Raw genomic sequence first — 15,359 nt, forward strand, 5'->3', positions numbered from 1 at the left:
ATTTCATTACATCAAATACACAAAATAATGTTCTTTTTAGCAACATCATATGACCCCTTTAAGCTAAAACGGCTTGCCATATGCCAGCTTATTAATCGGTAATAATAACATGTAGCAATATCATGTAATCTGCATCATTTGGGTTTTTTATATAATGAAATATTTTAGACTATGTATTTATTGTTAAAGTGTTACTGAATTGTTTCTTCTACTTACCTGGAGATCCTTTAGGTCCAGGTGTTCCAAGAAGACCATTGAATCCAGGATCACCTTGTGACCCTTTGAACCCAGCTACACCAGGATAGCCAATTCCAGGTTCACCCCTGTCACCGGGACGACTTTTGAACCCTGGAATACCAGGAAACCCTTTATCTCCAGACACCCCAAAACCAGGCTCCCCCTGTAGAGAAAGAACTTTAGAAATTTAGAGATCTCACTAGTTGAATGTCAGAATCAGAATTACTACAAGCAATAAGGACCACATGTCTTCTTTGGCAATAATTACAGAGCTGATTAAATGAAATGACAGAACAAAAAAATAAAATTAGGAAAAGGAAAATCTACTCACAGGTAGACCTGGTTCTCCAGGGAAGCCAGGAGATCCATCCTTTCCAGGGTTGCCGCTTGCTCCAAGTGGTCCAGGAAGGCCCTGTTGACCCATATCACCTTTTTGTCCTCTGCCTTCTGGGAAGAAAGAATTACCTTTCTCTCCTTTACGCCCTTTAAAGCCTCTGTCACCTGCACGACCCTAAAACAAAAAGCAAAGCAAGACCTATAATTTTAAACAATTTTGGAAGTTACCTGACGATTCCAATGTTTCTCAATGATTAATAAGATTATATGGTATTAAACGCATTGCACCTGACCCCTAAACAAACAACAAAACCTGTAACCTTGGCAGTGAACTTTTATGATTTATATTGCTCCACTCTCACCACCAAGTTGCTACCTCTCCATGTAACATCATTCAGCACCCCCCGAAAAACATCAAGGCATTAGCCCAATTGATCCAAGCTAATATTATAATAATTAATATCCTACATCAAGGCCCTGTGGACCACGGGATCCTGGGAAGCCTAGGTCACCAATTTCTCCCTTCACTCCATTGAGTCCTACAAAACCCATGGGCCCTGGAGGCCCTTGAGGTCCCTGTGCACCAATCGTTCCTCCACCCAAACAGTTGCAGTCACCATTTTCTCCTGCAAGAGTCAAGCAGGGAAGAAGGCCAAGTAAGTCATTCAACATAATTGTCTAAATGCTACCTAATACTTCTCATTTCAGTTCTACAACGAAGTGCCTCACCTTTAAACCCTTTAAAGCCTCTGTCTCCAGGAGGTCCTCTTGGACCAGGCTGACCTGGAAAACCAGGTTGTCCAGCGGAAAACAAGTTTGCTAGATAGAAATGTAAAATAAGAAAAGTGGTAACCTGCAACTGCTACCCCAAGGATCTACTTCTATTTGATTTGACCCACAAAAATTACTTTCTTGGTGTGATCTAAGGGTGCTTTCACACCTGGCCCGTTGTTTCGGAACCTGGCGCGTTTCCCCCCTTAGCTCGGTTAATTTGGGCATATGTGAACCCGGCAATCGCGCCCGGATCCACACCAAAAAATCGGTTCCAAGATCGCCTGAACGAGGTGGTCTCGGCTCGATTGAAAATGAACTCTGGAGCAGTTCGGTTGTAGTGAGAAAGCAATCCGATCTAACGGACCAACGGACCAGGCTATATCACAATGTATAATGGGTAATTACGTAAGTTCCATGAAAAGCATTAGCTTTGTTGTTTTGCTAATACTTCAAAATGAACCTGTGAATGTCTGTGGGTGAGCACATCTTTGCCATTCAAAATAAAAAAGCGCACTTTTTCATTTTATAATGCCGTCTTATTGCTCTTCTTCCTAGTAGGTGCATTTTAAAAATGTTTTCCCGATGAATCCTGGACTCCTGCTCAAAATGATAAATTAATATAAGGACAGCTACAAAAAAATTTAAAAATCCTACAGCCCGTGAAGCTGTTGTCGTTCCATCCTGACGGATGACAGCTGTGACAGCTAAGTGGAATCCCGGAAAATAAACCGTGGAACTTTGACCAATGAGACAACGGTTTAGCGTGACTTGTATTAACAAATTTGGTCCGTTTAGAAACTTTGCCGTGTGAAAGCGAACCGCACCAAGAATAAAAAGCAACATTGTAATAATCTGAATCCCTGTTTCGGAACAAAGCAATCGATCTACAGGTGTGAAAGCACCCTAATTTGTCAAATTCTTAAGTTTCGTGAAATTAAGATTGCCATCATCATCTGCAAAGGCTTACATGTACTGCCCGGTGGTCCAGGGAGACCTGGAGGTCCAGGAAAACCCTGACTTCCAGGAAGACCTTCAGGACCATAAGAATTCCGACCTGGGTTTCCCCTCTGTCCTTTGGGTCCACGGCTACCGGGGAACCCAGAGATGCCTGGACGACCTAAATAGAAAACCAAAACTCATGGCTATCATCATATTGACACAATAGATTCTAAACACTAGGATGTTGTGGATGGTTGCCAAGGCATTTCAATGCCATTGCTAAGGAGTTTTGAGTGGTTGTTCACATGCTGCTATGTGGTTGTTTCAATTAATCAAAAATATGTGACCAGTGTAGTCCAACCAATTCCTGAACCAAAAGCCATTAAAAAGTCTGTATAAACACCTTGTGCAAATTTTTTAAACTTATTGAGTTTGTCATTATTTGACAATGTAACTGCATTTCTTTTTCCTAAATATTTCTTTCTTAAAAATACTAAAAGGATTATTACATTTATTTCGATTCACATCCCTATTGTTTACACAGGTTTTCTGATAACCTGGTCTTTAGATGTTGTATATCCTGTAGCTTTGCTCTGTCATGTTTGGTGTTGGCAACAGTATCCTGACACCCATGTTACGTGTTTTGTCCTGGTGCCTATTTCTTTGGGGTTATCTCTTGGTTGTGAGCTCTCCTGTTCCTTTTGTGTCTGGGCCCTGACAATTCTGTCTAGTTCAGTGTAGTTCTGGTGTCATCACCCAGATGCTCCATGTTGTGTCTTTCATTGTGGGGATGTGGCTTGGGTTGCTAATTCCCTTTCCATGTGCTCTTTGGTTAGTTTGGTCATGTTTGTTTCTATGTGCCATGTGCTCTCCAGTCTTGATCATGCCCTCGTTACTTTGTCAACAACCATGGTGGGACAAAAAAAATCCTCAACAAGCTGCATGACCTGAGCCACAAAGCCTTAAAATGCAAAAGTATGTCACTAGTACCTGTGACAAAAGCAGGCTGTCCCGGAGGACCAGGCTGACCAGGAACCCCTGGAAAACCTGTATCTCCAGTTATCCCCGGATAACCAGGAAAGCCAGGATCACCTGGAGGACCTAGGTACAAGTAAATTGAATAATCATTGAAGACTGTACATCAGCATACATATGAGTATGTACATGAGAGATTAGAAAAAGCAATTACCATATGTAAGATCACAAAATTGTATGAAAGGGAATAATGGTTTATTAAGATAAATGCAACCTCTATGACTACAATACAGGTGATTCCTGATACCTTTAATTCCACCCACTGGATCCACAATCGGTCCAGGTGGACCTGGGTTTCCTCTTTCACCCTAAAAATATATTTACAATATGATACTGTGTAACATTTTTCTGTTTATGAAATATATATTTGTGTTTTTCTTGTTCCCTGTTCTTACCTTTGGGCCGGTAAAACCTTGTTGTCCTGGAAAACCAGGAGTCCCAGGAAAGCCCTACAGAGGAGAGAGAAGATGGTTGGTATCTAATGAAGATATAAGAGGAAAACAGTTTAGAGTCAAGCGTTTCATATCTACCTTAATCCCAGGAATCCCAGGAGGACCGTTCAGACCAGGTGGACCCTGCCATGTTGAACAATACATAAAAGGAAGTTCAGGTTAATTTGAAACAAACAAAATATCACCCTGCGGTGAATCACAAAATGTAGCAGTAACATTACCTACCCTTGAGCCTGGCAAGCCCAGGATTCCCTTTTCTCCAGTCTCACCTCTGTACCCAAATAGGCCCTATATATGCACAACAATATGTGTGTCAGTTTCAAACAGCAACATATCAAACATGAATTGGGAGAACAAGCTCTCTTTGATTACTCACTGGTGGTCCTGGTCTCCCTGGAAAACCTGGAGCACCGTCATAGCCTTTATCACCCTAAAGAAGAGAGAAAGAGAAAGAAGAAAGAAGACTAAGAATTCATAATGTCACTTTGTGCTTTTTAAAAACAATTGCCTGGGCTGGGGATTAAATAGCTTTTTTTTACACCTGAAAATCAACTGAGTTTATTTTTAAACCATTTCTTTCCAGATTTAATGGAAAGATTTAATAAAAATTTTAACCAATATGAGAACAATATGTACTGTGAATGCAGAAAATTTTGCAACAGAAGACTGCCTGTGAAAGAAGCTTCAATGATACTGATATTTCTATGGTCAAGAAATATTACACAATATTTAATACATTATGCAGCAATTTGTTGTTGTACACATTAATCTATGCTTGAAATACACAAATTTCAATTCAGTTGAATGTCCTTTGTTGTGATTTGGGCTCCAAATGAAACAAACAAGAATCGTAAATTTGAACACCTACATAATATAAACTACAGCTACTAAAGTTTAAGGTCAGTAAGACTTTTTTTATTGTTTTTGAAAGAAGTCTCTTATGCTTACCAAGACTGCATTGATTTGATCAAAAATGCAATAAAAACAGTACTTTGACATACCAAATAACTGTTTTCTATTTTGATTTGGTGCTTAAGAAACGTGTTGCATTGTTATGAATGTAGAAATCAGTTGTGCTGTTTGATATACTGCTTTGTGGAAACTGATACATTTTTTCAGGATAGTCTGATGAATAGAATGTTCAAAAGAACAGAAATGTTTTGAAATAGAAATCTTTTGTAACATTATAAAAGTCACTGTTGTCACTTTAGATCAAATTAATTCATCCTTGCTGAATAAAAGTATTTGTTAAAAAATAAATCTTATAATAGTGTAAATCATTTTCAATGAAAAATCATTTTCAAAAAAAAAAACTAATAATTTACTCACCCCCCCATGTAGAGGTCTGCTACCCGACCCGAGCCCGATGGGTCCCGAAATACTTTTGGGTTTCGGGTCAGGTTCGGGTTAATGTTTAATGAATAGCTTCGGGTTGGGCTCGGGTTTATAGCTAAACTAAAACTATATGCAGGAGGCTACGCTGCTTTCATAGACGCACGCACACACATTAGTGCACACGACAATGACAACACAGCACGGAAACTTTTATCAGTAAAATAGCTTCGACAGGCTACTGACTCGCAACATTATATTTCTCTGCAATGGGGGGTAAAATCGCTGTTTTTGAAGTAACTAAGCCTCATTGATTGTAGAGAGGCGCGCAGACGCAGGTTCACACACGCAACTTTCATCCCTCTCTCTCTCTCGCCAATTCAAATAAGTTATATAATTAATTAATTCAAATAAATGTGATCTTACCGCACTGTATCTCTGTGTCTGATTTAAAGCTGACGAAAATGACCATAATTTGCACGATGGAGGAATTATCGTCTTGTCGTAGCCTATACAACCATTCAAAAACTCGGCAGAATTTATATGACCGCTGCACTGATGTTCATAAACTATCATAACTGGTAAGTGCTTTTTCTTTTGCCTTGTGAACTGGCCGAGCCTTAATGATTCTGTTTCTTTACATGTATTTGTTTACTGACGTTGCATGCAATCGTAAAATACAGCATTTTTAATTGGCTATTCGTTGTGGGAAAAAAAAAAGATTTCGGGCTGGGGCTCTAAATTTAACTGTGCCGCTCAAGGGTCGGGCCGGGTCAGACGATCTCGGGTAGGGGTCGGGTTCGGGCTTCAGTTTAAAGCCCGTGCAGACCTCTATCCCCATGTCATCCAAGATGTTCATGTCTTTCTTTCTTCAGATGAAAAGAAATTAAGTTTTTGAGGAATTTTCCAGGATTTTTCTCCATATAGTGGACTTCAATGGCGGCCAATGGCTTGAAGGTCCAAATTGCAGTTTCAATGCAGCTTCAAAGGGCCCTACGCGATCCCAGCCAAGGAATAAGGGTATTTTCTAGCGAAACGATCGGTCATTTTCTAAAAAAAATATATACATTTCTATACTTTTTAATCACAAATGCTCGTCTTGCACTAGCTCGACCTCACACATTACATAATCACATTGGAAAGGTCACTTATGATGTAGCTGGAAGCACAGACCCAGTGTTTACAAAGCGAACGTGCAAAGTCAAAAGCCCTTTACAAATAAAGGTAAAACAACGATGTCGTATGATTTTGAAATTGGAGATAATGAGATGGAGTTTTTCGCCCTAACCTACCTTTTTGAACTGAAGTACACAGACGAAGAATTAACCAAGCGTGACCTTTCCAACGTGACTATGTAATATGTGTGAGGTTGAGCTAGTGCAAGACGAGAATTTGTGGTTAAAAATTATATAATTTTTTACATTTTTTTTCTTTAGAAAATGACTGATCGTTTCTCTAGATAAGACCCTTATTGCTCGGTTGGGATCATGTAGAGCCCTTTGAAGCTGCATTGAAACGGCAATTTGGACCTTCAAGCCATTGGCCGCCATTGAAGCCACTTTCACTTTCACTTTGCCACTTTCTTTTATATGGAGAAAAATCCTGGAATGTTTTCCTCAAAAACTTAATTTCTTTGCGACTGAAGACAGAAAGACATGGATCTTGGATGATATGGGGATGAGTAAATTATCAGGAAATGTTTATAAGGAACTAATCCTTTAAATAGAAGTATACAGTTTCATTAAGCTAATTTAACACTTGAACCACACTTTAAATGAATTCCATTAGAACAAAATATTATCTAACATTATCCACATTAGAGAGTGATATTTATATATTTGTAAGTGTGCCTGAAGTGTCCTCTTTAGGGCCGCTGTATATATGCACACATAATTTAAGCATTTCAAATCACCACCAAATATGAAGACTTTACGGACACCACCCTCAATATTCACCACAGGGTGAAGTATGGCATGTATACATCAACCACAAAGTGGACGTCACCCTCCTGGATAGCAGGTCTGAGGTACAAAGAAACTGTAGAAAAGATTTTGAGGAGGACGGTGTCGATTGACTTCATCCTAGGTCTAGATCCTCGCAGCTGCGTTTTCCTCACAAACCTTAGTTCCTTTGTCTCCTTTCGGAAAGCCAACAAGCTCCACCACTCCACTGACCAGTGGGCAGCCTGGGTCACCGGGCGAGCCCACATCTCCCTGGATATGGTAACCAAGGAAGAGAGTTTTTTTTTTATATGGGACAAGATGACGGTTGATGAGGAGGCTGTTTGGAGAAGGCAGCGGCGGAGCATGTTGAAGAGGTGGCATGTGATGAGAAATTTTTTGGGTTTTGAAGAAGGACGTTAAGAGGACTGTGACCGCTGCCAGAGCAGCGGGGAGATCAGGGTGTGGAGGAGATGAATGGACACAGGCAGAATAAAGGAGCTTTGGCAATTAACCATATATTTTACACAGTAGATGTGTCTGTATCTCTCCCCATTCAATCATTATGCAACTAACCACCCTCCCTTTATTTACTGTCAATGCCTCTATTATGTGTTTTCAGAAAATATTCCCATAATCAAGGTATTTACAAATGTCAGTCCCAATTGATAAATGGTCAGAACGTTCAAGACCATTTTCCCTGAAGCGATGTTGTGGTTCAATGCCCTCTAACGATCCTCTCTCCCCCACCATCCATACCCTCTCACCCTGGCAGTGCCCCTCCCTGGGTTGGCATCACCGCTCCCCTGTGTGTTACCTTCTCTCCTTTGTTGATAGTGCTTATTGCTGGTGCGTTAAACTGAACGGCCGGACTGCCCCTGAGTCCTGGTGAACCAACATCCCCCTGAGATCCACAACACAGACATTTGACACATTAGAGCCCAGGATTTTATCAGAGAGAGAAAGAGAGAGAAAACGTGAGAGAGAGTCTTGGTCAGGTTAAGAAAAAGATAATGGAAAAAGGGAAAGAGCAAGTGTAAGAAGAGAGAGAGCGTGTGAGAGAGAGAAAAACAGTAAAACTGGAAATCTTAAGATAAAAGAAGAGGGACAGATGTGAAAGCAAAGGGTAGTGAAAGAGTGTGAGAACAACAGGCAGAAGAAACACTGCAGGAATCAGATTCTTGATCAGGATTTTTGTCTTATTTTCCAGTAAAAATATCCCAAAATTCTTAAAACAATATATCAGATAGAAAGACGGCTAGCCTACGCGTAATATGGAGATTTACTTGTAAATATTAATACGCATAATATGGAGATTTACTTGTAAATATTCATATGCATTTCTATAGCCCTGGCTGATTTTAAAATATCATTTTGGCAGCCCCTGAAATGGGTCGTATTGACATTACCTGAGCGGTTGAAGAATACGCTACAGCGCTCATTCAAAGACGTGCATTTATTGCCTGGATGGAGCAAGAACACCTAAAATGCATGTGTAGATTCAGTTGAGTGATAAAGTTTACCCTCTTCAAATTAATGCTGTTGAACTGAATTTACGGAGCATTTGCTAAAATAACCATTAACAGCAATACAGCAGCTCTGTCAGATGCGCGTGAAAGCTGCATGTGTTACTATAACAAACACTGCGTGTTTTATTTCAGAATCATCATTGGCTGGTAGAAATACAAAAATAGCTTACATAACTAAACTACAGGTTTTACTAAAAATTAAGATAAGGTAAAGGTGTGAATAATTACATTTTAGACACATTGTCAGTAATTTCACTAATGAAAATAAAGCCCTAAGAGAACTGTTGTGCGTCTCAGATCAACACACAGTGGTGTTTCATTAATGAATCCATGTTTTTAAAAGAATCGAGTGAATCAATGATTCAGTGAACCATTCATAAAGGCAGTCACTTGCTTCGTTTCTGAATGAATCAGCTGTTTGAATGAATCGATTGAATGAATGATTGAATGACTCACTGACTTAAAGGGTTAGTTCACCCAAAAAGAAAATTAGGCTGTGTTTTACTCACCCCCGAGGCATCCTAGGTGTATATGACTTTCTTCTTTCAGAAGAATCCAGTCGGAGTTATATTAAAAACTGTCCTGAGCTATCTTTTTTTTTATTTTTTTTTTTATAATTTAATATTTCACAATTTATTTGTATTTTTGTATGTTGAATTAAAATATTTCTATCTAAAGCTACTTATATTTCAGCTACTTTATTTAATCGGCACATGATGTGCATGTTAATTAATTAATCTAATTAATTTGAGATTAAGTTGATTAATTGGTACATTAAGTAATTAATTAGATTTTTTTTTTAAATAATCACTTGACAGCCCTATTTAAAACATAAAAAAATCCCCCCCCCCCGATGGTCACTGTGTAATTCGCACCCTGCTCTCAACCCATTAGCACGTTTTGTTTTCTGTAAGAAAAATCTTCATTTAGCTGCAAGTTTTCTAGTAGATATAGAAACACCCCTTTTCTTTGCTCGATGAACATAGTTTTCTGTATTTTCCCATGTTGCAGTTTTTTTTTTTAATTATTATTGCATTGTTTGAAAAAAAAAAAAAGGCTTCAGGTATGTCATAGCAATTAATCATAATTTGCTATTTGCTGGTCAGCAGTCAGTTTTAAAATTTCATTCCAGAAATTATTTTAATTTGAAAAAAATTTTGTAGTGCAAAATGAGTCGTCAGTATTCTTTGGTCATTTTTCTCCAAAAGAGAAAGACTGTAAATACATAAAGTATATCTGATTAACTTTAACTTTACTGTCAATTTTTAGAGTACACTAGTGTATACAGTAGATGGTACCAAAGCTAACACACAAGGACTAAAAGCCACAAAACTCTAAATTTGATTTGATAGGGGCTTTATTTACTTTTTTTAATTTAAATTTTTACTGGAAAACAAGATAAACAAAGTAAGTTATTTTTACAGAGAATAAACAGGAAAGAAGTGATCGAGAACGAAAGGTGAAAGGAAAAGTGAGAGCAATAGGACTAAGGGCTCCTTTTGTAATATTTACTGCTACAAATGCATGCGTATTATATGGCTGCCATTGCTTTATTTTGAATTTACTTCATAGATTTAACTGGCAAGTTCAATAAATTTAATATAGAACTAGCTGGTCCTTGTTTTCTCTTGAGTTCAGTGGGTTAAGTATCCCAACCAAAGGAAACAAAGGCACACAGAAGATTGGAGTAGGTGATTCCAGCACCAGCACAAACCACTCAAAAACAGCAAACTGAATAGCAGCTCAGAGACTTCACGCTCAGTATGAGTGACATTACAAGTTATACAGAAACTGCAGGTACTGTTCTGTAAACCTATGAAATCTGTGAACTGCCATCCAAAAGCAGAGGAAAATCCATTCCAAATTTTGTAGTGTTACCATGCTTATTAGTAAGATACCATAGGGATACATTCCTTTACAGGAAAAGGCTTTTATTATGTGTAGTGTGTGTTGAGATGAGTGGAAACATACTGCAGTTGGGTTAAAACATAAATGGAACAAGATACAGTAGGCATGCTGGGAGTACAGAGCTATTTTGGAGAAAAGGGAAGACAAGAGGAAAAACTAGAATGAGATGATATAGGGTAAGATGATAAGAAAGAAAGAGTGATGTAGTGTTATTGTGCAAGACAAAAGCAGTATAATCTTTTAATATCCAGTCCTTAGCTAGCTTGTTATTAATCAGACCCCTAGCAGACTAAAATACTATTCGAACTGAATGTTACACTATAAACATTCTCTGAGTGTGCCAGTCTCTTTAAAGAGAATGGAGTCTTTTTTTGTACAGATATATGAAAAAACATGATTGACTTGAACATATAAACTGTAGGACCCCATGAAATCAAAATGAGAGTTTTGGGGCTTTTAGTCCATGTCTGTTAGTCACATTTAGCACAAATAAGCATTTGGATTTACAGTATTCCTCTTCCAGGAAAGAAAGCAAAGATATTGGTAATCTGGCACTACACAGACGTTTGCACAATCAAATGCTCTTTGGAATGAGAATGTCTCTCTCCTGCATCCAACCAGCAAGTACAAAATAAGAGTTATTGGCTGTGACATAATTAAAGTGAAATTACTGTTTGAAATACAAAGGGACAAGCCATGATATGCCCTGCCAAGACGTTCTGTTTCAATAGGAAATATGTCACCATAAGACAGAAAACTTTGGTCATCAAGCAATTTCGTGGGGTCTTCAATGTCAGAGACACTCAGAGAAGTGTTTGTTTTCTGTGTTAGGCCAATTACAATGGCTTCAACCACCAACAAACACATGCAATACACCTTCAGTAGAGAGAAAAAAATACTCTCATTAAGACAATCAAACAAACAAGAACAAACAGCCAGGACTCAGCTAGAGATCTATATCTAAAATGCATCTTAAAGGGATAGTTCACCCAAAAATGAAAATTCTGTTATTAATTACTCATTCTCATGTCGTTTCAAATCTGTAAGACATGTGTTTATATTCGGAACACAAATTAAGATATTTTTGATGCATTCCGAGAGCTCTCTGACCCTCCCATAGACAGCAAGGATCCTACCACGATCAAGGCTCAGAAACGAAGCAAAGAGATCGTTAAAATAATCCACGTGACATTAGTGGTTCAACTGTAATTTTACGAAGCTACGAGAATACTTTTTGTGCACAAAAAACAAAACAAAAATAACAACTTTATACAACAATTTGTTGGAGTATCACATACGTAAACAACGTGTGCAGCGTATGTATGCGGATACGTTGTTAACGTTCAGATCAAAGCGTAAACAACGTAAATAGTGTATCCGCGTATGGTGCTGCTGACACAGAACAACATACGTTGTTTACGTATGTGATACTCTCCAAAATGGCACTATAGGGTGACGCGGAGGAGACGAATTGTTGAATAAAGTCATTATTTTTGTTTTCTCTACGAACAAAAAGTAGTCTCATAGCTTCGTAAAATTACGGTTGAACCACTGATGTCACATGGATTATTTTAAGGATCTCCTTGCTACATTTCTGGTCCTTGATCGTGGTAATTCCATTGCTGTCTATGGGAGGGTCAGAGAGCTCTCAAAATACATAAAAAATATCTTAATTTCAATCTTGTTCCGAAGATGAACGAAGGTCTTACGGGTTTGGAACGACATGAGGGTGAGTAATTAACGACAGAATTTTCATTTCATTTATTTTATATCTGAACCTAATGACACTAATGGTGAAAACTAAAAGCAGTTGTGTGTGGAGGCCTTGCTTAGTTGTTTGTAAGCTGATGAAACCCATACCTTTTCTCCTGGTTCTCCTCTGTATCCCTGACCTGGACTTCCCTGTAGAATAAGCAGAGACATTCAGCAAACCTTTATGCATGGTTATTTCAGTCATTCTGGAGTAAGAGATCACTTTTACGAAAGGAAATGTATACTTAATAATTGACACTTCAGGACCTACAGTTTAAAGCAGACAATTATAAGACTTCTTGTACCCGTAATGATTGCACTCTTTACTTTCATTCCAAAGCAAGTGCTCAGATGTACATATATGTTTGCACACTGCCCCCTGTCTGACAGGAGGATGAAGTGTTAAACATGACAGGATTATTTAACAAACTATGCTTTCAAAACTGTTCCATAGACAGCTAAACTTACTGGAGGTCCAGGAGGACCAGGTGGACCCGACAGACCCTGCGGAGGGAGAGAACAGTGAAATTACAGTCTTTATACTGTAGACAGATGGTTTTTGTAGACAGTCTAGATAGATGTACAGATATAATACATACAGTAAATCCATCTGGACCTCTAGGCCCCATTGGACCTGAAGATCCCACTGGACCTGGCGGGCCTTCGACGAAAAAATTCTAAGGATTTTACAAAGAAATGTTAGTTACAAAAAGACAACATTTGGTTGCACAAAAAAAGTCAAAATCCCAAATAGGAAATAAGTGAAGTGAGACCAAGGTAGATTTTTTCCAAAGCTTTTTAAAATAATGTTTAAACTTTTTGGAATTCCATTTAAAATAATAGTTTACCAAAACAGAATATTCTGTCATCCCTTTTTTGGTTGGAAACATTGTTTGTTTGACATTCTCTTGTGGAACACAAAAGGAGAAGCTTTGAATAATGTACTTGTCCTTTTCATATAATTACAGTGAAAGGGAACTGAATGTTTAAAGATAAAAAAAAGAACACAATAAGCACTCGGTACAGTTGTATTCAAACTCTGAAGCCATGTAAAGCAGAGCATTTTTTTTCCAGCTCAATTCAGGAGACATCAAAAACATGGTCACTTATTTATCATATTTTATGGTGTTTTATTTATTTATTTGTTCATTCATTCATTCTTTGTTATTTTGAAGTCCAGATGCTTTAGTCTTTATTTATTAAACATGACAGTGAGTAAACAAGGAATGCATTTACAGAGAAAACTACACCTCTTTTTAACTCTAAAAAATGTGAGTCATCAATGTTCATCTCTGCCTTCTTTTAGTGTTAAAACAGCAGAAGAGTTATTAACCCCCTTACATTTATGTGTGGCAACATTAAGAACATGGGCTTCTACACATGGCCCACCTGGGAGGATTTAAAACCACAGATAATATAAAAGATGCATGAGGTGTTGAAAATGACCGAGGGATTTTCCCAGACAGGTTTGCACTCCACACACAGATTTACAACTACCTCTCAACACATATTATTAACAGGGCTGGCAGTAAATGCCACACGAGCTACAGTATTAACACATGCTGAATGTGGATGTGTGTATGAGTGTATACATATAAAATGTTCACATGTGTGATTTGCTTGGGTTTCATAAAGAATGGCAGAAACTTACTTGTCCAGAAAGATCTATATAAAATGGTTCTCCTTTTAGACCTTTTGGACCAGGGACTCCCTAAAATCAAGTGAAAAAAAGTTTGATTATGAAAACTGATCTATATTTTTTTGATATAAAAGACATCACTACATTTTCACAGCTATGCTCATGGACAAAATTGTAGGGCAAATAGTATTGCACTAATAAGCAACTGAGCATGCAACATACAAATAAAAATTTAGTTTATATCTTAGTGTCTGGTGCATAGAGCTTTTTTTTATAATAGGTTATTGATATTGCGTTATAATGAACATATCTGCATGACATTATTTAAATATATTTTAAATAAAGAAACATATGTGATCCTCAAAAAGAATTAAATTGGCTTTTGATAAGATGATTTGTTCCATTAGTAAGTGAAATGTCTACTATTATTCAATTTGGTAAATATTATATGATACAATCTTCTTGAAATGCAGAAAAAGCCCTCAAACTTACAGGAGCACCAGGAAGACCAGGAAATCCATCACGGGCTCTGTTGCCTGGGTCACCTCGTGTGCCATTACAGCCGTCCAAGCCTGGAGGTCCCCTGGGCCCCTCCTGACCAGGGTGTCCCTGAACAGGGCAGTAAAATCAGCTTAGTTAACTGTTTTCAGAGAAGGGTGAAACTATGGTAATAGACAAGAACTGTGAACTCACTGGAACACCATCATTACCAGAAAACCCAGGAACACCCATTGGGCCCTGTCAAAAAATAAATAAAACACACAAAAAGGCATTTTGTACCACCATGTACACTATACATTGATTCCTGTATTTAGATCTAATATAAAGGCACATATACATTTGTAAACAGTTCATTACATTCACAAAGTATTTCAAAATATTGGTAAATAGAAACGCATATATCTGTATGTATAATAATTGCCCTCCATGAAATCTGACCTTATCTCCATTTGGTCCAGAGGGCCCATTGCGTCCTACGTGGCCCTTTTCTCCTTTGGGTCCAACTGGCCCTGGAGCCCCAATGAAACCCTCAGGACCACTGCTGCCTGCCTGTCCAAGTTCCCCTGGTTGCCCCTAGAAGGAGACAAAAATTAGTGTAGGATATAGAAGCACAGAGCCTTCATAAATCAATCGGTTTGTTGTATTTCTCATTTGTAAAATCACTTAGGGTAAAAGCATCTGCTAGATGAATAAATATAAATGTATACACACACACACACACACACACACACACACACATATAATATATATATATATATATATATATACACACATACATACATATACAGTATATTAGTGCTCAAACGATTAATCGCAATTAATCTAATCCAAAATAAACGTTTTTGTTGACATAATGTGTGTACTGTGTATATTTATTATGTATATATAAAAACATACATTTAAGAAAAGTATGTTATGTTTATATGTGACCCTGGAGCACAAAACCAGTCTTAAGTCGCTGGGGTATATTTGTAGCAATAGCCAA

General features: G+C 37.9%; 1 protein-coding gene across 2 annotated transcripts in view; it reads right to left on the reverse strand.

Moving 5' to 3' along the window:
• LOC107684949 (collagen alpha-6(IV) chain-like) overlaps positions 1-15,359 on the reverse strand; it is a 125,749-nt gene that overhangs the window by 34,079 nt on the left and 76,311 nt on the right. The window contains exons 5-23 of one of the 2 annotated variants that reach the window (XM_016481341.1): positions 14,813-14,947; positions 14,567-14,611; positions 14,366-14,482; positions 13,886-13,945; positions 12,834-12,911; positions 12,703-12,738; positions 12,343-12,384; positions 7,226-7,318; positions 4,150-4,203; positions 3,999-4,061; positions 3,852-3,896; positions 3,717-3,770; positions 3,569-3,629; positions 3,277-3,387; positions 2,315-2,464; positions 1,303-1,392; positions 1,042-1,199; positions 569-748; positions 217-400 (exon numbers count right to left, since the gene is read on the reverse strand). In XM_016481341.1, the coding sequence (XP_016336827.1) occupies positions 217-400; positions 569-748; positions 1,042-1,199; positions 1,303-1,392; positions 2,315-2,464; positions 3,277-3,387; positions 3,569-3,629; positions 3,717-3,770; positions 3,852-3,896; positions 3,999-4,061; positions 4,150-4,203; positions 7,226-7,318; positions 12,343-12,384; positions 12,703-12,738; positions 12,834-12,911; positions 13,886-13,945; positions 14,366-14,482; positions 14,567-14,611; positions 14,813-14,947 (1,756 nt within the window). Of the gene's footprint in view, positions 1-216; positions 401-568; positions 749-1,041; positions 1,200-1,302; positions 1,393-2,314; positions 2,465-3,276; positions 3,388-3,568; positions 3,630-3,716; positions 3,771-3,851; positions 3,897-3,998; positions 4,062-4,149; positions 4,204-7,225; positions 7,319-7,862; positions 7,950-12,342; positions 12,385-12,702; positions 12,739-12,833; positions 12,912-13,885; positions 13,946-14,365; positions 14,483-14,566; positions 14,612-14,812; positions 14,948-15,359 lie in introns of both variants that reach the window. The other variant, XM_016481342.1, reaches the window with a different exon arrangement.

Source organism: Sinocyclocheilus anshuiensis, unplaced genomic scaffold (genome assembly GCF_001515605.1).
Source record: "Sinocyclocheilus anshuiensis isolate Anshui unplaced genomic scaffold, SAMN03320099.WGS_v1.1 scaffold49, whole genome shotgun sequence".
Lineage (NCBI taxonomy): Eukaryota > Metazoa > Chordata > Actinopteri > Cypriniformes > Cyprinidae > Sinocyclocheilus > Sinocyclocheilus anshuiensis.